The 14,599-nt window shown below is 38.7% G+C and overlaps 1 protein-coding gene across 4 annotated transcripts; it reads right to left on the bottom strand.

Annotated features, from left to right (window-relative positions):
• Positions 1–2,296: 2,296 nt before the first annotated feature.
• Positions 2,297–14,458, bottom strand: LOC139696291 (solute carrier family 25 member 44). Of its 4 annotated transcripts, none has more exons than XM_071594993.1 (6): positions 14,372–14,458; positions 13,157–13,518; positions 12,459–12,578; positions 9,067–9,763; positions 6,073–6,200; positions 2,297–5,513 (listed from the first exon to the last, which is right to left on the bottom strand). In XM_071594993.1, the coding sequence occupies exons 2-6, from the start codon at positions 13,403–13,405 to the stop codon at positions 5,322–5,324; spliced, it is 1,386 nt and encodes a 461-aa protein (XP_071451094.1). In that variant the 5' UTR covers positions 13,406–13,518; positions 14,372–14,458; the 3' UTR covers positions 2,297–5,321. The 4 variants fall into 4 exon arrangements, with proteins under 4 accessions (XP_071451094.1, XP_071451095.1, XP_071451092.1 ...); XM_071594994.1 differs by lacking the exon at positions 14,372–14,458 and adding an exon at positions 14,196–14,331; XM_071594991.1 differs by lacking the exon at positions 14,372–14,458 and adding an exon at positions 14,072–14,194.
• Between the last annotated feature and the right edge of the window lie 141 nt (positions 14,459–14,599).

The following is a 14,599-nucleotide window of genomic DNA, read 5'->3' as shown; positions in this document are numbered from 1 at the left end:
TTCCTTCAACATTTCGTGCCACTCAAAAACTCTCGTATGACTTGAGGCATCATCCCCATCAGCTTTTTTAATGAGATCAAGTGTCTCTGATGCAGATTTCCCGAGTTTACGCAAAACTTAACAGCGTAGCGTTGCTTGACGGTGCGCTCCATGCTGTGATGACACCACAAAAAATCTCACCTCACAAAAATCCACCTCCTGTCTCAATGCATGCCCGGAGGCGACTGAACTAAAGTGCACCTGAGTGGTGGGGGACCCCTCTACCGAACCGACCAGTGGGACCCCCATCCACCGCTCCGTTGAGGCTAGAGCAAACCAGTCCCGATACCTATTTTACGGACCCTGTGATTCCATAGAGTTAAAACATAATATGACATGAGTCTATTTTGAACTCCCATGATATGCCATATACAGAGGGACATTGCTTAATGAGCACCTTGCATAGCAAGTAATATTTGAATAACGAGCAAAAATACTTCCAAGGAAGTCACAAGAATATCTTTGCAGCAGTTACATATTCTCAAAGATGCCACATATGGATAAATGAAAAACAATTGCAAGGCAATGCTATAATAAGAACATTATTTGTGAGAAGGTGAAAGTGATTTTTGCTGACATCGTTCAGAAGAAACCAGGACCATTAACGGCCAACGAAGATGTGTATTTGGCAGAAGCCTTGGGGTGATTTGAGAAGTGTAAGAGAAGAACTGACATCCGCAGCTTTAATACCATTAAATGTTAAGAAGCCTGATCCTATGGAAAATTCTCAAATGAGCTTTATGGTATTTTGATTTCAAGTTAGCCATTCACGAATGAAGGTAGTTAATTTTCCTGATACATCAGGATAGGGAGTTAAAGTTGCTTAGTGATTCAGGAAAAGAAAAAGTTAAAAGTGGACACTCATTTGACGGAGTAGCCAGATGACCTGACTCAAGAGTGAGGGAATGGCCGTCTCTGAAGCAACAATAATTGGATACATTTTTGAGAGCTGTTGATGGGGAAGATGAGGAGAAATGTTGCGAAATTCGGCTAAATCAATTTTTTTAAATTCTTCCCATACCAAATTCCAAAGAAACTGCGGGAGATGCCGCAACAGTAACTTTTAACGGAGTCATCCGCTAATGTGCATTTCAATGCAACAATTTCAGAATGAGTAAAAATCATTCGCCTTGACTGGATTCCAGTCAAGGCGAATGATTTTTACACTCTGAAATTGTTGCATTCTTTCCATGCCATAAATGTTGTAGATGATAGCTTTTTTTAGTTGTACTGGGGATCAGGAGACCATTTCTCGAGTTGGAGGCAGTTGATGGCCTACTTTTCCAGGGAAACTATCTCAAAGAGTTAAAAACATGTCCAAATAATTCTACTTACTGTGAGACTATTCAACCAATACCAGAAATCTGCCATTATTACCCCATTAATTTCTGCATTATTTCACCTTCTCTCTGTATCACTGAATCACTCGTCATTTTAGTATCATTGTATGGAAATATGCAAGAAATAAATTTTTTATCTTTTGCATATCCATTCAATCCAGGCATCCGAGCGGAGGAAAAAAATTAAATATTGCTACACAGTAAACATAGTAAATTTCTAAGCATAAAAGCCTGCAACCCATCGGCCGATTTGTCAATGCTTGGCTTAATGTGTGTATTACCTTTCCAGAAGTGTCGGCTAAATTGCTCTGGATGCCTGTCCGCACAGTTCTTAGGGTAATTGAAAGCAAGGCTACTGTGGTAATTAGGTCACGTTGAAGAGGGGCATGTCCAATGTGCAATGGGATGAATCTCACTGTCCGATGTCTTGAGGTCTCTTCCCGTTTTTCTTTCCTGTGTAGAGCTCTGGTAGGCAGATGGACATTTTGCTTTCAAAATTAGGAATATTATTCAATATAACTGGACAATCAATAAAAGCCCGTCCACCTAATCATCTCTCTTGCCGGCCAGATAGTGATCCAACCAACTCCCATGTACCCATCTGGGCAAAGATACTCTGCTAGGACTTGCTAACACAAGTTATGTTGGCTCCTCTTAAGTAATTACAAGTTATTGGCATTATTTACATTTAAAATTAACTATTAACTTTAATGTTTGTAAGCTCTTGCATCATTATTAATTACACCCTTGCAAGTGTACACCTGTGGTTATATAATTTGCAGGAGTGAATTTTAAAAACTTACATCATAATAAAAGTGTAATTTTTATACCGCGAAGGATTACATTTCATAAGGGCTTATGTGAAAACATATTTTTCGTGGGACTAAATAAATTACATAATAAGCAACACACAGCGGTAAAATTTAAAACAAAATTTAATGCATACTCCTGAGTATTACAATTTTAACAAAACAAACTAAAATATATTCTTCCACTCTACACTCAACAAATACATAATATACTGCCATGCCAGAAATATAACAGTGATTGGGCCAGCCAAATAAACAGTTGGAACAAATATATGTTAGCGTATAATTTCTTTTCACCTGCAGTGGATATAACAATATACAGTATGTAACTTGGAATCAAATACAGGGACTCCCCAAGAGAAACATGCACAGAAAAGTTGAATAAGAATCAACAATTTGATGGTGAACGCATCACATTCAACTTTGAGGGTAAGAATGCCTTCAATAACAGGCAAACCACTTGCAGAGTCAAAGTGTCCTCAGCACACACACACGCTCTCTCCCCCAAGTCAACAAAAAAATGACTCACTCTCTTTTTCATCTCTGGTATCATGTTTGAGAAAATTCTCACTACTTCCAACAGATGAGCACAGTGTCAACTAAAATCATTCTATACGTTCACCCTTATTTTTAAAAGCAATTCCTGTATTCTATACAAAACACAGCCACAGGGATTTGTGCTAATTAACCTAATGATAATGAAAAGCTATTAAAATTTGACATAATTAAAGGAAAGTAATCGGTGTAAAACAATGCACGTGTATCCATTAGGTTACTAAAATAATATCACTAACAATAAATGTAAAAGCCATATTAAATGATGCCTCGACAGTAAAATAGGTGGTCACTAATGACTGATTCTATAAAAAAAATGTTGGTGCAGGGAAGGCACTTCTTTCATAGCTAATTATTTACCAAACATTTTGTAGCAACAAATTAAAAACAATCTCATTGACATAAAATAAATATAAAAGGTAAATTATTTACAGAAGCTAATTTGCATTGAGGGAGAAGGAATGGGTGCTTGAAGAAATTCACAGAATTTAACAGGAAATAAAAGTTTGTTCGAAAGAAGATAAACCTCAATTATTTCTTCTGAAGGAGGAAATCTTAACTGAAATAAATTCTGTATAATATTTTAACAATCATATCTCAATAACATTGTAACAATTTCACCCATATTTAAATTCTAATCCAACCCTTTCACAGGAAAAGTCCTAAAGAGAGGTTATCGACAAGGTTGAATTATCCATTGAAAGACAAAAATTTGTAAAATATCCGCAAGGTGTAGGGAATAAAAAAATAATAGAAGCAGTTCTTTGACTTTGATTTAAGTCATAAAAGCCGCACTTTTTACTTTTTCACTCTACACTTGAAAAATATTTTGACAAAGTTTCGTCTTGCATATTTTCAGGGAAAAAAAAGACTCATTTCTCACCCATTTATTCTCCATTAATGAAGAATTAAAATTCATTAATGTAAACAATATCTATTTGCAACACTCATGAAACATATCCACTGTCACAATTTAATTAATTTAATTCAATGGGGTTAAAGAACGGGAGACTCACTGTGACGCTGTCCAGCAACAACAACACCCATTTTGCGAATGCAAATTAGTTTTGGGGTAGCCAAAATTAATACCAGCAAAAACCATGTCCATGAAGCAAGAGACCTGGCAAAGATCCTAAAGGAATAAATCAACTCGCTTATTGTCTTGGCTTCAAATCGCCCGCCACTGTCTCTCGACAGGAATGGAACACATGACTCCCTCAATGCAAAGTGTACCCAAATAACCTCTTTCCCATAGTGGTAACAACTCATTTGGCAAACATCTGAGCGATATAGATTCTCTGAAAACTGCCACGCGCATATTTCCTGGTCCCTGATCCATCGCAACGGCATGCACTTGGAGAGGAAAATCATCAATGCGTAGGCCAAGTAGAGGTGATTTGGCCGCTGGTTTTGCATGGGAAGTGTGGTCCCCTTACCCCATCCACATAAGCCCTGAGCTACCCGGGAGTCAACTTCCATTGTGCTTGCTGACAATTCAAAATCTGTAAATGTAATATCTTAAGTGCTTTGCTGGCAAGAGAGAAGACAGGAGGCAAGATACCTGCACTAACAGTTCCACTATGATGCCACTTATTTCAAATTAGTCTGCTGTAATTAAAAACCCGTCCAATTGGGGAATCATGTCCAAATGTTCTGGGATACCATGGAGAGGACAGGAAAATCACGATAATGCACACTGCTCAAAGAAGCAGATGAGTGCCAAGTTAATTATGGGGAAACTTAAAGTGATGATGAATCAAAGATTTACATTTGGCTTCTTGCTTTCCAAAATCCTGTTCATTGAGCAAATTGTTTCCCTTGTTTGCAGAAATATCAATAATCTGAGTGATTCCATCATTTAGCATACCATATGATGTCATCCAAAGCCAAAATCAGTCATTCAATAAATAAGAACTGTGGAACTGAAGTAAGTCTTCAAATCTTAGTTATGTTTACATTCAACCTAAGAGCCAAACATGAGCACCATCATTATTTGAGCACAAAGGTATTTGTCAATGATTTTGTCACCAATGACTGCTTTGCCACAATCATGGCTTTTTTGCAATGCACAGAGCCTCTACACTTAATGAATCAAATTACATCTCCATGAGCATGCAGCCAATCACCTTTTACTCTTTGCCCTCCCGTCCTCCACAATCTACTTTTACGGTGGTAACGGGAACCTAGGACCTCAATCTAATATGTGAACCAGTTTTCCGTGGGTTTACTTTGGCGTGTGCACATTTATGAGATGAATGTCTGTCAGCATGCGAGAGACAAGGCAACCCCATATGCCTGCGCAAATGAGACAAAGTGCTCTCTCACCACAAACATGACCCTCCCACGAGGACTAGAGGTCCAAATTACCAACAATGAGCACTGTGAACAACACTACATCTCTACTAAACCTCATACAAATTCCTCTAACTAGAGACTGCAGGAGAGAGATATATCATTAAGGCATTAATTTGCAGGGGCAGCAGGCCAACTGCCACTCACAACTGCCGAATTAATCAAGGCTCATTCGGCACCCACTCAAGCATGCCCCCAGCGGCTCTCTATATTGAACACGCAGCTACTACCAGGTAACTAAGTGCCGGTACTCCTCCTTCACGCTGAAGCGCTTGATGGACTCGTACGCAAGGATGATGGATGACGAGAACACCGCTGACTGAACGAGTCTCGCTGAAAGGCCTTTGGTGAACATGCGCATGCCCTCCTCGGACCACAGGATTCGGAAGGTCTGGTGCATCGAGTCAAGGCGCTGAACCTTCAGAGGGAAGGAAACCATTTAGCATTTATTTTTTAAACCTTGACCTCAAAACTGATAATCAAGGGTGACCACAAAGTGGCAATAGAAGAGGACATTTTGAGCACAAACATTACAGAAGAAACACAATACATATCTATCATTTATTTTTCTGCAAATTATGAATTTGAACATGCCAGTGTAGGTGATACTTTTTGTAGCTGTGGAAATTTTTCTCACTAGTTTTAGTGCAATGAAATTTTCTAAAACCATAAACCATAACCATTGTTTAAATTCTTTTCAGTTGGATAAAACAAAATCATAGCACATAATTTAATTTTCTTAAGAGGTGTCCTTTGTGGTCCTCACCTAAGAAAAAGTGCAATCCACATAAAATAGGAGCATTTCTACCAGTCCGCTTGGAATTGGGAGAAATCTGTGATCTTTTTGTTTCGGCAGATGGATGAAAATCATTATATGAAAATCTATGGCTCACTAGCAAGATCATAAATTATTCTCACCAGGAAAAGATATGAGAAGAAGCCATACATACAACTAACAGCTTGCACACATGACTAACCTGCAGTCTTGCTCGGACAATGTCGATTGGGTTGGTGATGATGGTTGTGGTGAAGCCTCCCATTGTCCCCGAGATGCACTGGATGAACAAATGGGACACCCATGGTGGCAGGAGAGAGCTCAATTCACCTGAAAAGGATTCACAGCACTCGCTCACAAAGGGAATTGTTAAAGTCCGCATGCATGAAGTAAATATTCACATTATCAACTTAGAATACTAACAAGGGTACATCACAGGTACCCTCAGCTTAACACTGTTATTGACTTGTGTGACTGTGTACTGTTATTAACTTTTGTTTCTAGAAGGTGTGAACCAATTTAGTTTTCCCAAAAACAGTTATTAGGTTCAAAATATCAAACATTCCAACATATTTTCAATGAAATTTCCTGAGTGCTATGATCATGCATGCATGAGTATATACTATATATAATTATTATTATTGGTATAGCATTTTTTCAAGGTATGTTTTGAATGGATTTCCCTTATCTTGAAAGTATGTTTCTGTGCTACGCAATACCACTTTGGAGAGTCATTCCATGTGAAATCACTCAGAGGCATACCAGTGCAAATCAGAAAGAAATTTAAAGGTTTTATTAAGTCCTAGGAATAGTTGCCATGAACAAAATGATTCCTTGCCAACCCTTTTTACATTTGAAATTTATGCTGTTTGAAAAAAAATGTCAAGCAGTAACTCTGATCCACTGATTCTGGAAACACATGAATTTGTTGTGCTTGTACGAAAATTTATCAACATGTGGTCTTGACCCCTTTCCATTTTACAGGCCTTTACAATCTGAAAAGTTCCTTAATTATATTGCTAACATTGAGGCCCTTTTAGCCACACTTATGAAAGGCAAACGTCCAAATGTGGTACTCCAAGGGCCAGAACTTTCTAGCCCTCTTGGTTATCCCCGAGCAACGTTTCATCTAAACCACAGCAAGCCCTTACTTTTGCCATTGTGTTCATGGTGAAAAATAACCCTAAATCCAATACAGCATCAAATAAAAATGAAGTAAAAATGCTTGCAAAAATACTGAAACGGTAGTCCTATGGGTATGGAATTTGGCTGTGGAGGGTCCTCGGCTCAAATCCATGCGACATTAGTGGACAACCACATCTGAACCAGTGAACACAAAATATACCTATGTTACTTCGTAAACTTGGTTATGAGCTCTTTTTTACAATTAATGGAATTTTTAACTTCAGTTACATTTTAGTATATCCTGTACATGATACAACCCACACATACACGTTTGTTAAGCACGTTGCATAATATGTCACCGACAAGTTTAGGGTCATGTTAATGTACCACTTTAAAGGTCATGGCTGTGCCTCAAGGCTGGGATTAAAGGAAAAGAGCATTTTAGAGCCCAAATTGTGAAAATTTTCAAATTCCAATGAAGTTTCACTGAAGTATATTTTGCATGATGCATACTACCTTGAACAAAAAGTTCCCGGAATAACCACCGTGTGGCGCTCCCATCGTTCCGATTTGAGTTCTGTTTTTTTTGTTAAATTGGTACATCTGTTGTTGATATTCCCTTTAAATCTTAGTGTCATAACTTGACATTTGCAAAAGTTACGTAGCCAAGAGTACATCTATCTCTGTGTGTGTTGGCGATTTTTTACAATTTCAGAAATGGATTTAAATTTGCAACAACGAACTTGTATTAAATTTTGCGTAAAAAACGGATTTAGTGGTGCACGGACGTTGGAAATGTTGGAAAAGTGTTTCGGCAACGATTCTCTAAAAAAAACGGTCGTTTACCAGTGGCACGAGCGGTTCAGAAGTGGTCGTGAGTCAATCGAAGATGATGAACGCAGTGGCAGACCATCGACATCGAAAGTCGGTGAAAAAATTGATAAAGTAAAAGAAATGTTGGTCAATAACCGCAAATTAACCATCAGAGAAATAGCGGAGGACTTGAACATTGCCTATGGATCTGCCCAAGACATTGTGGTTAATGATTTGGGTTTCCGTCGTGTAGCAGCAAAGTTGGTGCCAAAAGACCTCAATTTCATGCAAAAAAGAGACCGTGTTGACGTCGCAAAAGACATGATTTGCGAGGCTGAATCCGATCCCACATTCATCAAAAGGATCATTACTGGAGACGAGACGTGGGTTTATGAGTACGACACGCAATCCAGACATCAGGCAAGTGAATGGCGTTCACCAAATGAGCCGAGACCAAAAAAACCACGTCGTTTTCAGTCAAAAAAGAAGGCAATGCTGACGGTTTTCATGGATTACAACGGTGTAGTGCATCATGAATTTTTGCCAGAAGGCCAGACAGTAAACAAAGAGTATTATTTGGGCGTTATGAGACGTTTGCGTGAAGCAATTCGCCGAAAGAGACCAGAAATGTGGGCAGAAAACTCGTGGATTTTGCACCATGATAACGCACCGTCGCACAGTGCTATCATTATTCGTAATTTTTTGACGAAAAATGCAACAAATACCATCCAACAGCCACCGAATTCACCTGATTTGGCTCCCTGTGACTTCTTTCTGTTCAATCGAGTTAAAAAACCATTACGGGGAACGCGTTTTAGCAGCCGAGAGGAAGTAATGGAAAAATCGCAGGAAGCGCTGATGGACATACCGAAAACCGACCGTAACTTTTGCAAATGTCAAGTTATGACACTAAGATTTAAAGGGAATATCAACAACAGATGTACCAATTTAACAAAAAAACAGAACTCAAATCGGAACGATGGGAGCGCCACACGGTGGTTATTCCGGGAACTTTTTGATCAAGGTAGTATACAAACTAATGGGCAGATTCACCATTTTTCTTACTGGAAGAACACAGACTATGCTTTCAATTTTACCTTTTTTTTTTGAATTTTGCCTTTGCCCAAGTGACATAATACATTAGAGAACCTCTTATTTGATAAGTGACTGGGAGACCTCAAGTTTGTGTGCATCACACCATCACCCCTTTGTATGCATTTCTTCTGAAATGAAATGACGATTAAGGAGATTAACTCACCTTGGTAGAAATGGTAAAAGGACCACCAGAGTGCTGAGTTAGGAACATAGGTGCAGAGAGAAGCGCCGTACCCTCGGTAGAACCCTTTCAAACCATCCTGCTTGTATATCTGCTTCACTATGTCCACTGTTATTTGGAAGCGTGTCCTTCCCTCAGTCTGGATCAACAAGCCACCACGCTCACGGTACGATTTGCGTGCATTGCGGCTGGAATCCACACTCCCCCGCCCACCCCAGTTCTCCTCAGGGGTCCCCGTGGATGAGATTCCACTGAAGCGACCTCCCCCCGAACCCCCAGACTGGTCCCTCGTCATCCCCACCACCAAACCCTTACACCTAGCACCACCACTCATTGCACTGACGTGGCCACCATTCATTCCTTCGGCTCCCGTGCACCAACGACTCCCAGCGGAACGGCTTGAATAGTTCCTGTGGCCGGGTGGTGAGTTCTTACTCCCTGCCGAAGAGCCTCCATGTGATTCCTTGGAGCCGTTGACGTTGCCTCCTCCATCCTTCCTCGTCCTGAGCATCATGAGGTGTTGCGAGACGACATCTGATGGCACAACTATGGTCTGGCCGACAAGGGAAGCACAGCCGCCACCTGCCAACGCCTTCACGCGTCCATCCTCAATGCCTCCCAGCGACAGAGCATGCCGAACCGACTCATATGTAGCAATGTAGCCAACGCCTGAAACAATCTGGTTAGAATTGTTCAATGAGTACCACCACACTTCCCACCCAGAAGAATTGCATTATATTTGGAATGTAGGCACTATAGTCCATTAAGGTAATTCAAGAATGGGCAAGACATAATGACAATATCCAATGCTCTCATTCTATAAGTCAAAAACACCTACAGATAATTCTACATTTGATGCTTTGAACTTTTGCATCACAAACAACATGATTATACAAGTTATTTTCAGTCATTAGCATCTCTTGAAAGAGAAAACAAAAAAATAGGCATATTGATCTACCACTCCATGTTTATTTTAAACAAGCTAGTTGCTATACTATTGTAAAAAAAAAAATATTAGAGATTTTTCATGTGTTCATCAAACTACTATATGTATGAAATGTAAATCACATCACAAGACTAAAGAGAAACTTTAAAAAATTACAGAGAATTTACATATTTGTGTGCGGTCTCAAAATTTTGGGATAGGCCATACATTGGGGACAAGGGATGCCAAATAATCTGCATTCCCTGTTGTGGTCCCTCCTGCAGGAATCATCAATGATGCAATAGTGAAAATGCGTGAAGTTGCTAATGCTGTAGGCATCTTGAATGAACAGGTACGTAACATTTAGGCAAGAGAAAGCTATCCATATGACAGAGAACTCTCAATTGACCAAAAATTATTTAATGCTGGCATTTACCAAGTTCAGTTTGCAGCTGTTTCAGTGAAATCCACAGAACTTATGGCAATATTTTGCCATTGTGGACTGAACATGTCCACAGTGACCCATAGGCGTATAGGAGATCCCATTCAAATGACATGATTGTAGAAAAAAATGCCCATTTTGTAGAGTTCAAACAATCATATAATTTGGAAAGGAAGAACCAAACTGAAGTGGGATTCTGCAAAAGAGATAACTCCAAAAAGTAGCCGATGAAGGACAGTAAAAATGTTTCAACTTTTGATTTTACCCTCTTAGGGTGGCAAAAAAAGAATCATCTCACAATTTAAATAATAATATTTATCTGATAAGCTACAAAAGAACGAGGTCATCATGGCATAAAATTCTGGGCTAAATTAATAAGAGAAAAGACACACATGCTATTTCACCAACATTATGTCAAGGTTAGGCCAGTAAGGAGAACCATTCAACAAGGCCTTGGCTGTAAATGGAGACAAAGGGATGAGTTGAAGTGGATTGAAAAAATCATCCAATCTGATGAAATGATAATCAATTCCTATTTGATGTAATTTCTAGATAAGTATGTCTGAGCTTTTCAATCCCCAATTTAAAAAAAAGTAACATTAAAATGCCATAGCCATTTAAATGCAGTGTTCAGAAAGGCAGGAAATGAATGATGAAATCACCCAAAAAGGTTAAAATGCTATTATTACAAAATTTGTGGAAAAATAAAGGTTCACTAGAATGTGTGCCATGTAATAACGGCTGTTAGTACTTTAGACGTCTTTGCTGAAATAAAATTCCAAAAGTTATACCCAGGTTAAATATATATATTTGTGCATAATTCCACAACTAAAGTTACTTTCATGTCAAATACATCCACAAGTACTTCCGTTAGAAAAACCATCACAAATTTTTAAAATTGGAATCAAAGTTATAACGTAGTCTCATTAATTTCACAATAAGTAAAGCAACTTAAAGAGCATAATTTCCACTTCCCATGTCTCAGTCAGTGATTACACTAAAGCTAGGTTTAGCATAGGAAGTCTAAATTGCAGTCATACACTGCATCATCAGTTTGCTTTGAGTGATCAACAAAGTTTTAGGCATTCAGTCCAATAGAAGAAAAAAATTAAATGAGTTGACAAAACAGACTGCATATCATTCAGATTAAATAATCATAATTGTCAGAGGTATCTGAGAGAAACAAACATTAAAGTTATCCATCATGAATGGGCATAATATTTTAAATCCTAATGCAAAGCCATCAGTACCACTACAGGAATTAATTTCAAACATTAAGGAGAAAACACATCCAAGATGACATCTGGAGAGAAAGACTTTTAATGGACCAGCCTTCCCCTGAACATATCTTCATGAAGAACATTTAGTTTCTTCTCGCTTGGATTAGATTTCATTGCAGCAGACCGCACTTCAAATCGTAACCCTCTGATTGAGCCTAATTAAAGGAACTTTATTTAACGTGATTTCCATAGCTATTATGTACTGAATGTGAATTAAAATTATTACAACTTATATATGAAACACACTGTGTGCACATATGCAATAATATACTGCCATGCGAGGACCTATTTATAAAAGTATTTATGAAATGGTATTACCGTAGGAAATCATGAAATAGACTCTCAAATACTAGAGTACATCCACACATCAAATTTCATATTTTAAATGAGTTGGCATTGCAGATTTCCAACCCAATTCTAGGGAAGGAATCCACCTTCAACATTTTCATACATATCATGAAATATATCATCACCTTTCATCAGTTAAACAATTGGTTTGATTATTACTTATTTCCCCTGCTCGCATGCCATCCCATCATGGAAGTAACATTCATTTGTTCTACGATGTGAACTTCCTCACTGTTATCCTTCTAGTGTCACTCAAATTATGTAAAAGTATACTTTTGGAATACGAGAAAAATTCAGAGCTCTTATATGCCTAAAAATATCCACAGCCATTTAATGAATGATAAATATGCATAGGAACATGTTACTAGAATTAGCTAACCTGAAATGCCCCGACCCAAAATCCACGGTACAATCCCTTGGCACCTTCTTCCCTATGGATCCGGCAGCATGCATCAATCAGACCTCTATACTCATCAGAAGAACCATTCCTTTTCTGGACCTGTCAGAAAAAAAGATGGTGCCAAACCAGCCATGAGATGAAGTTCCACCATTCACCTTGAACATATCGAGGGATATACAATGGACTAATGGAAAAGGCCAAAATAGTACCTCAAGCATCATTTACCCACTCTAATCAGTTAATTAGTTAAAGTATCAATTAATGCACAAATAAAGATTTAATCAAATGAGTGCAGTTGATTGGTTATGTAAAAAACAAGTTACAGTAAAAACAACATCTCAGTTCTACTTTATTTAAACTTTTCAAATCAAATTGATTTGCTTCTCTTTTTCCTCCTCGGGAAACTCGTTGCACAACCTAAACTCTCTCACATATATTAATTTCAGGCTGTTGCAGCAGTTTTGTGCTTCAAAATCAACTCTCCATTACTAATGAACAATATACGATTTACAGCCATTCGGTGTGCTAAGGTGACGATGTGAGGAGAGCTGTGATTATGAAGTAAGAATAAAATATAGTTTTGCTGGATTTCTAACTTAAAATGTTTGCCACCTAAGTGACAAACATTATAAATATTGTAACGAGAATAGATTTGCAGGCCCGAATCAAACACCAACCTGAATTCTCGTCTTCACTAGGGTGAGGGGGTATAGGAGGCACCGAACGGAGAATGAGCTAAGCATGGAGAGTGGTATGAAGCGGGATTTGTCCATCATGTTCCACTCGATGGTAAGCAGCTGATTGTGGTGCTGGGTCGGTGGTGGAGGCTGACCCAGTACGAGCATCGTGGCGGCTGTAGCTGCAGCGGCCGCTGTTTTGTCGCCACTTTTATTTTCGCTAACTTTACCATTTTCCCTGCGCAGCATCGCTGCCCGAGAGACCACAATGACTGCGGGCCAACTACTTTCATGAGGTACTACTACGGTCACCCTTCCCCCCGATGGAGAGTAGAGAACTTGTTGGGACTGCGGCACACATGCTGAAATTAACATCATAAATTATGACGAGAAATTAAAAGTAACACAATGATGAGATGATACAATGACACCCACACTTACAAATCCAAAGATAAATTGCGATAATCTATTAACTGCTGGACATGTCTATATGGTACGTTGCGTCACTAATAAGGCACGATAGATACTTATTTAGAATAATCACCGACAAATTAGTTCTCATAGCATTTAATGATGAAACTCACCGTTTGAAAATCGAGTGGCAGACAAATAAAACTAATCTAGAAGTGAACGAGACATTTTAGATTCCAAATACACTGTATAGGACATATGGACGAATTAGAGCTCAAACACCACTAGGCATTTTAAATATTCCAAGCTGGACTTATTCCGAGTTATAATAAATAAGCCCAACGGGAAGGACAAAACTGTTTACATACGGTAATGTTACATCAAACTATTTCCGGCAGGAATCGATGATAGAGAAGTGTCTCAGCGTTTTGACCGTGTTGCCTATTCGTATAATGGGAAAACGTGAATGATGAGATAACAATGTTGATTAAGTCATAACCTTACCTTCAGCAGCTTAGCATCCTTGAAGATTGACCCTATTCTCTACTTCTGATAAAACACACCTAGAGACGTAGTAAATACAGTCCATTTCTACTGTTATGCATATGGGATTGAGTATGCTACCAACCTGCAGGGATTTGCCAAGGATGATTCGCAAAAATTAGTAACACTTCGCCCTTCTATGATCGATATAAAAGTTCATATACCACTCGATGATGTTAAATAATGCTTAGTCACATGTAGTGAACTTTTATTCTGTTGCATGCAAATGGAACATACATCTCTTTGACCAGAAAAACTTACAGTGTTAGCTAGACTGTATATCCTACGACATATGCATTCTATCCCCGAAACTTTGCTCCACGTGAAACGAGCGAATATGGAACACTGTGGGCACCATCTAGTTCATAAACAAGATAAGAGATGGCCAAAAGTTGTGATTACAAGTGTCATCTAGGGAGGATTTTGGGAAGGTAGTAATCGACGCTCAAACGCCTCGAAACAAGAAATTCAGCGCAGTCCACGAATCAA

Source organism: Hetaerina americana, unplaced genomic scaffold (assembly GCF_022747635.1).
Source record: "Hetaerina americana unplaced genomic scaffold, ioHetAmer1.1.p SCAF_7, whole genome shotgun sequence".
Classification (NCBI taxonomy): domain Eukaryota; kingdom Metazoa; phylum Arthropoda; class Insecta; order Odonata; family Calopterygidae; genus Hetaerina; species Hetaerina americana.
The sequence above is the reverse complement of the archived record's forward strand: the minus strand, read 5'-3'. Positions and strand labels throughout refer to the sequence as shown.

Bases quoted from the DNA above. Each gene is read 5' to 3' on its own strand.
- LOC139696291 (XM_071594993.1), bottom strand. From the start codon at position 13,405: ATGCTGCGCAGGGAAAATGGTAAAGTTAGCGAAAATAAAAGTGGCGAC. The intron at 9,764-12,458 runs GTTAGCTAATTC...AATTCTAACCAG, and splicing joins TTTGGGTCGGGGCATTTCAG to ATTGTTTCAGGCGTTGGCTA. The intron at 6,201-9,066 runs GTGAGTTAATCT...AATCCTTTTCAG, and splicing joins CTTTTACCATTTCTACCAAG to GTGAATTGAGCTCTCTCCTG.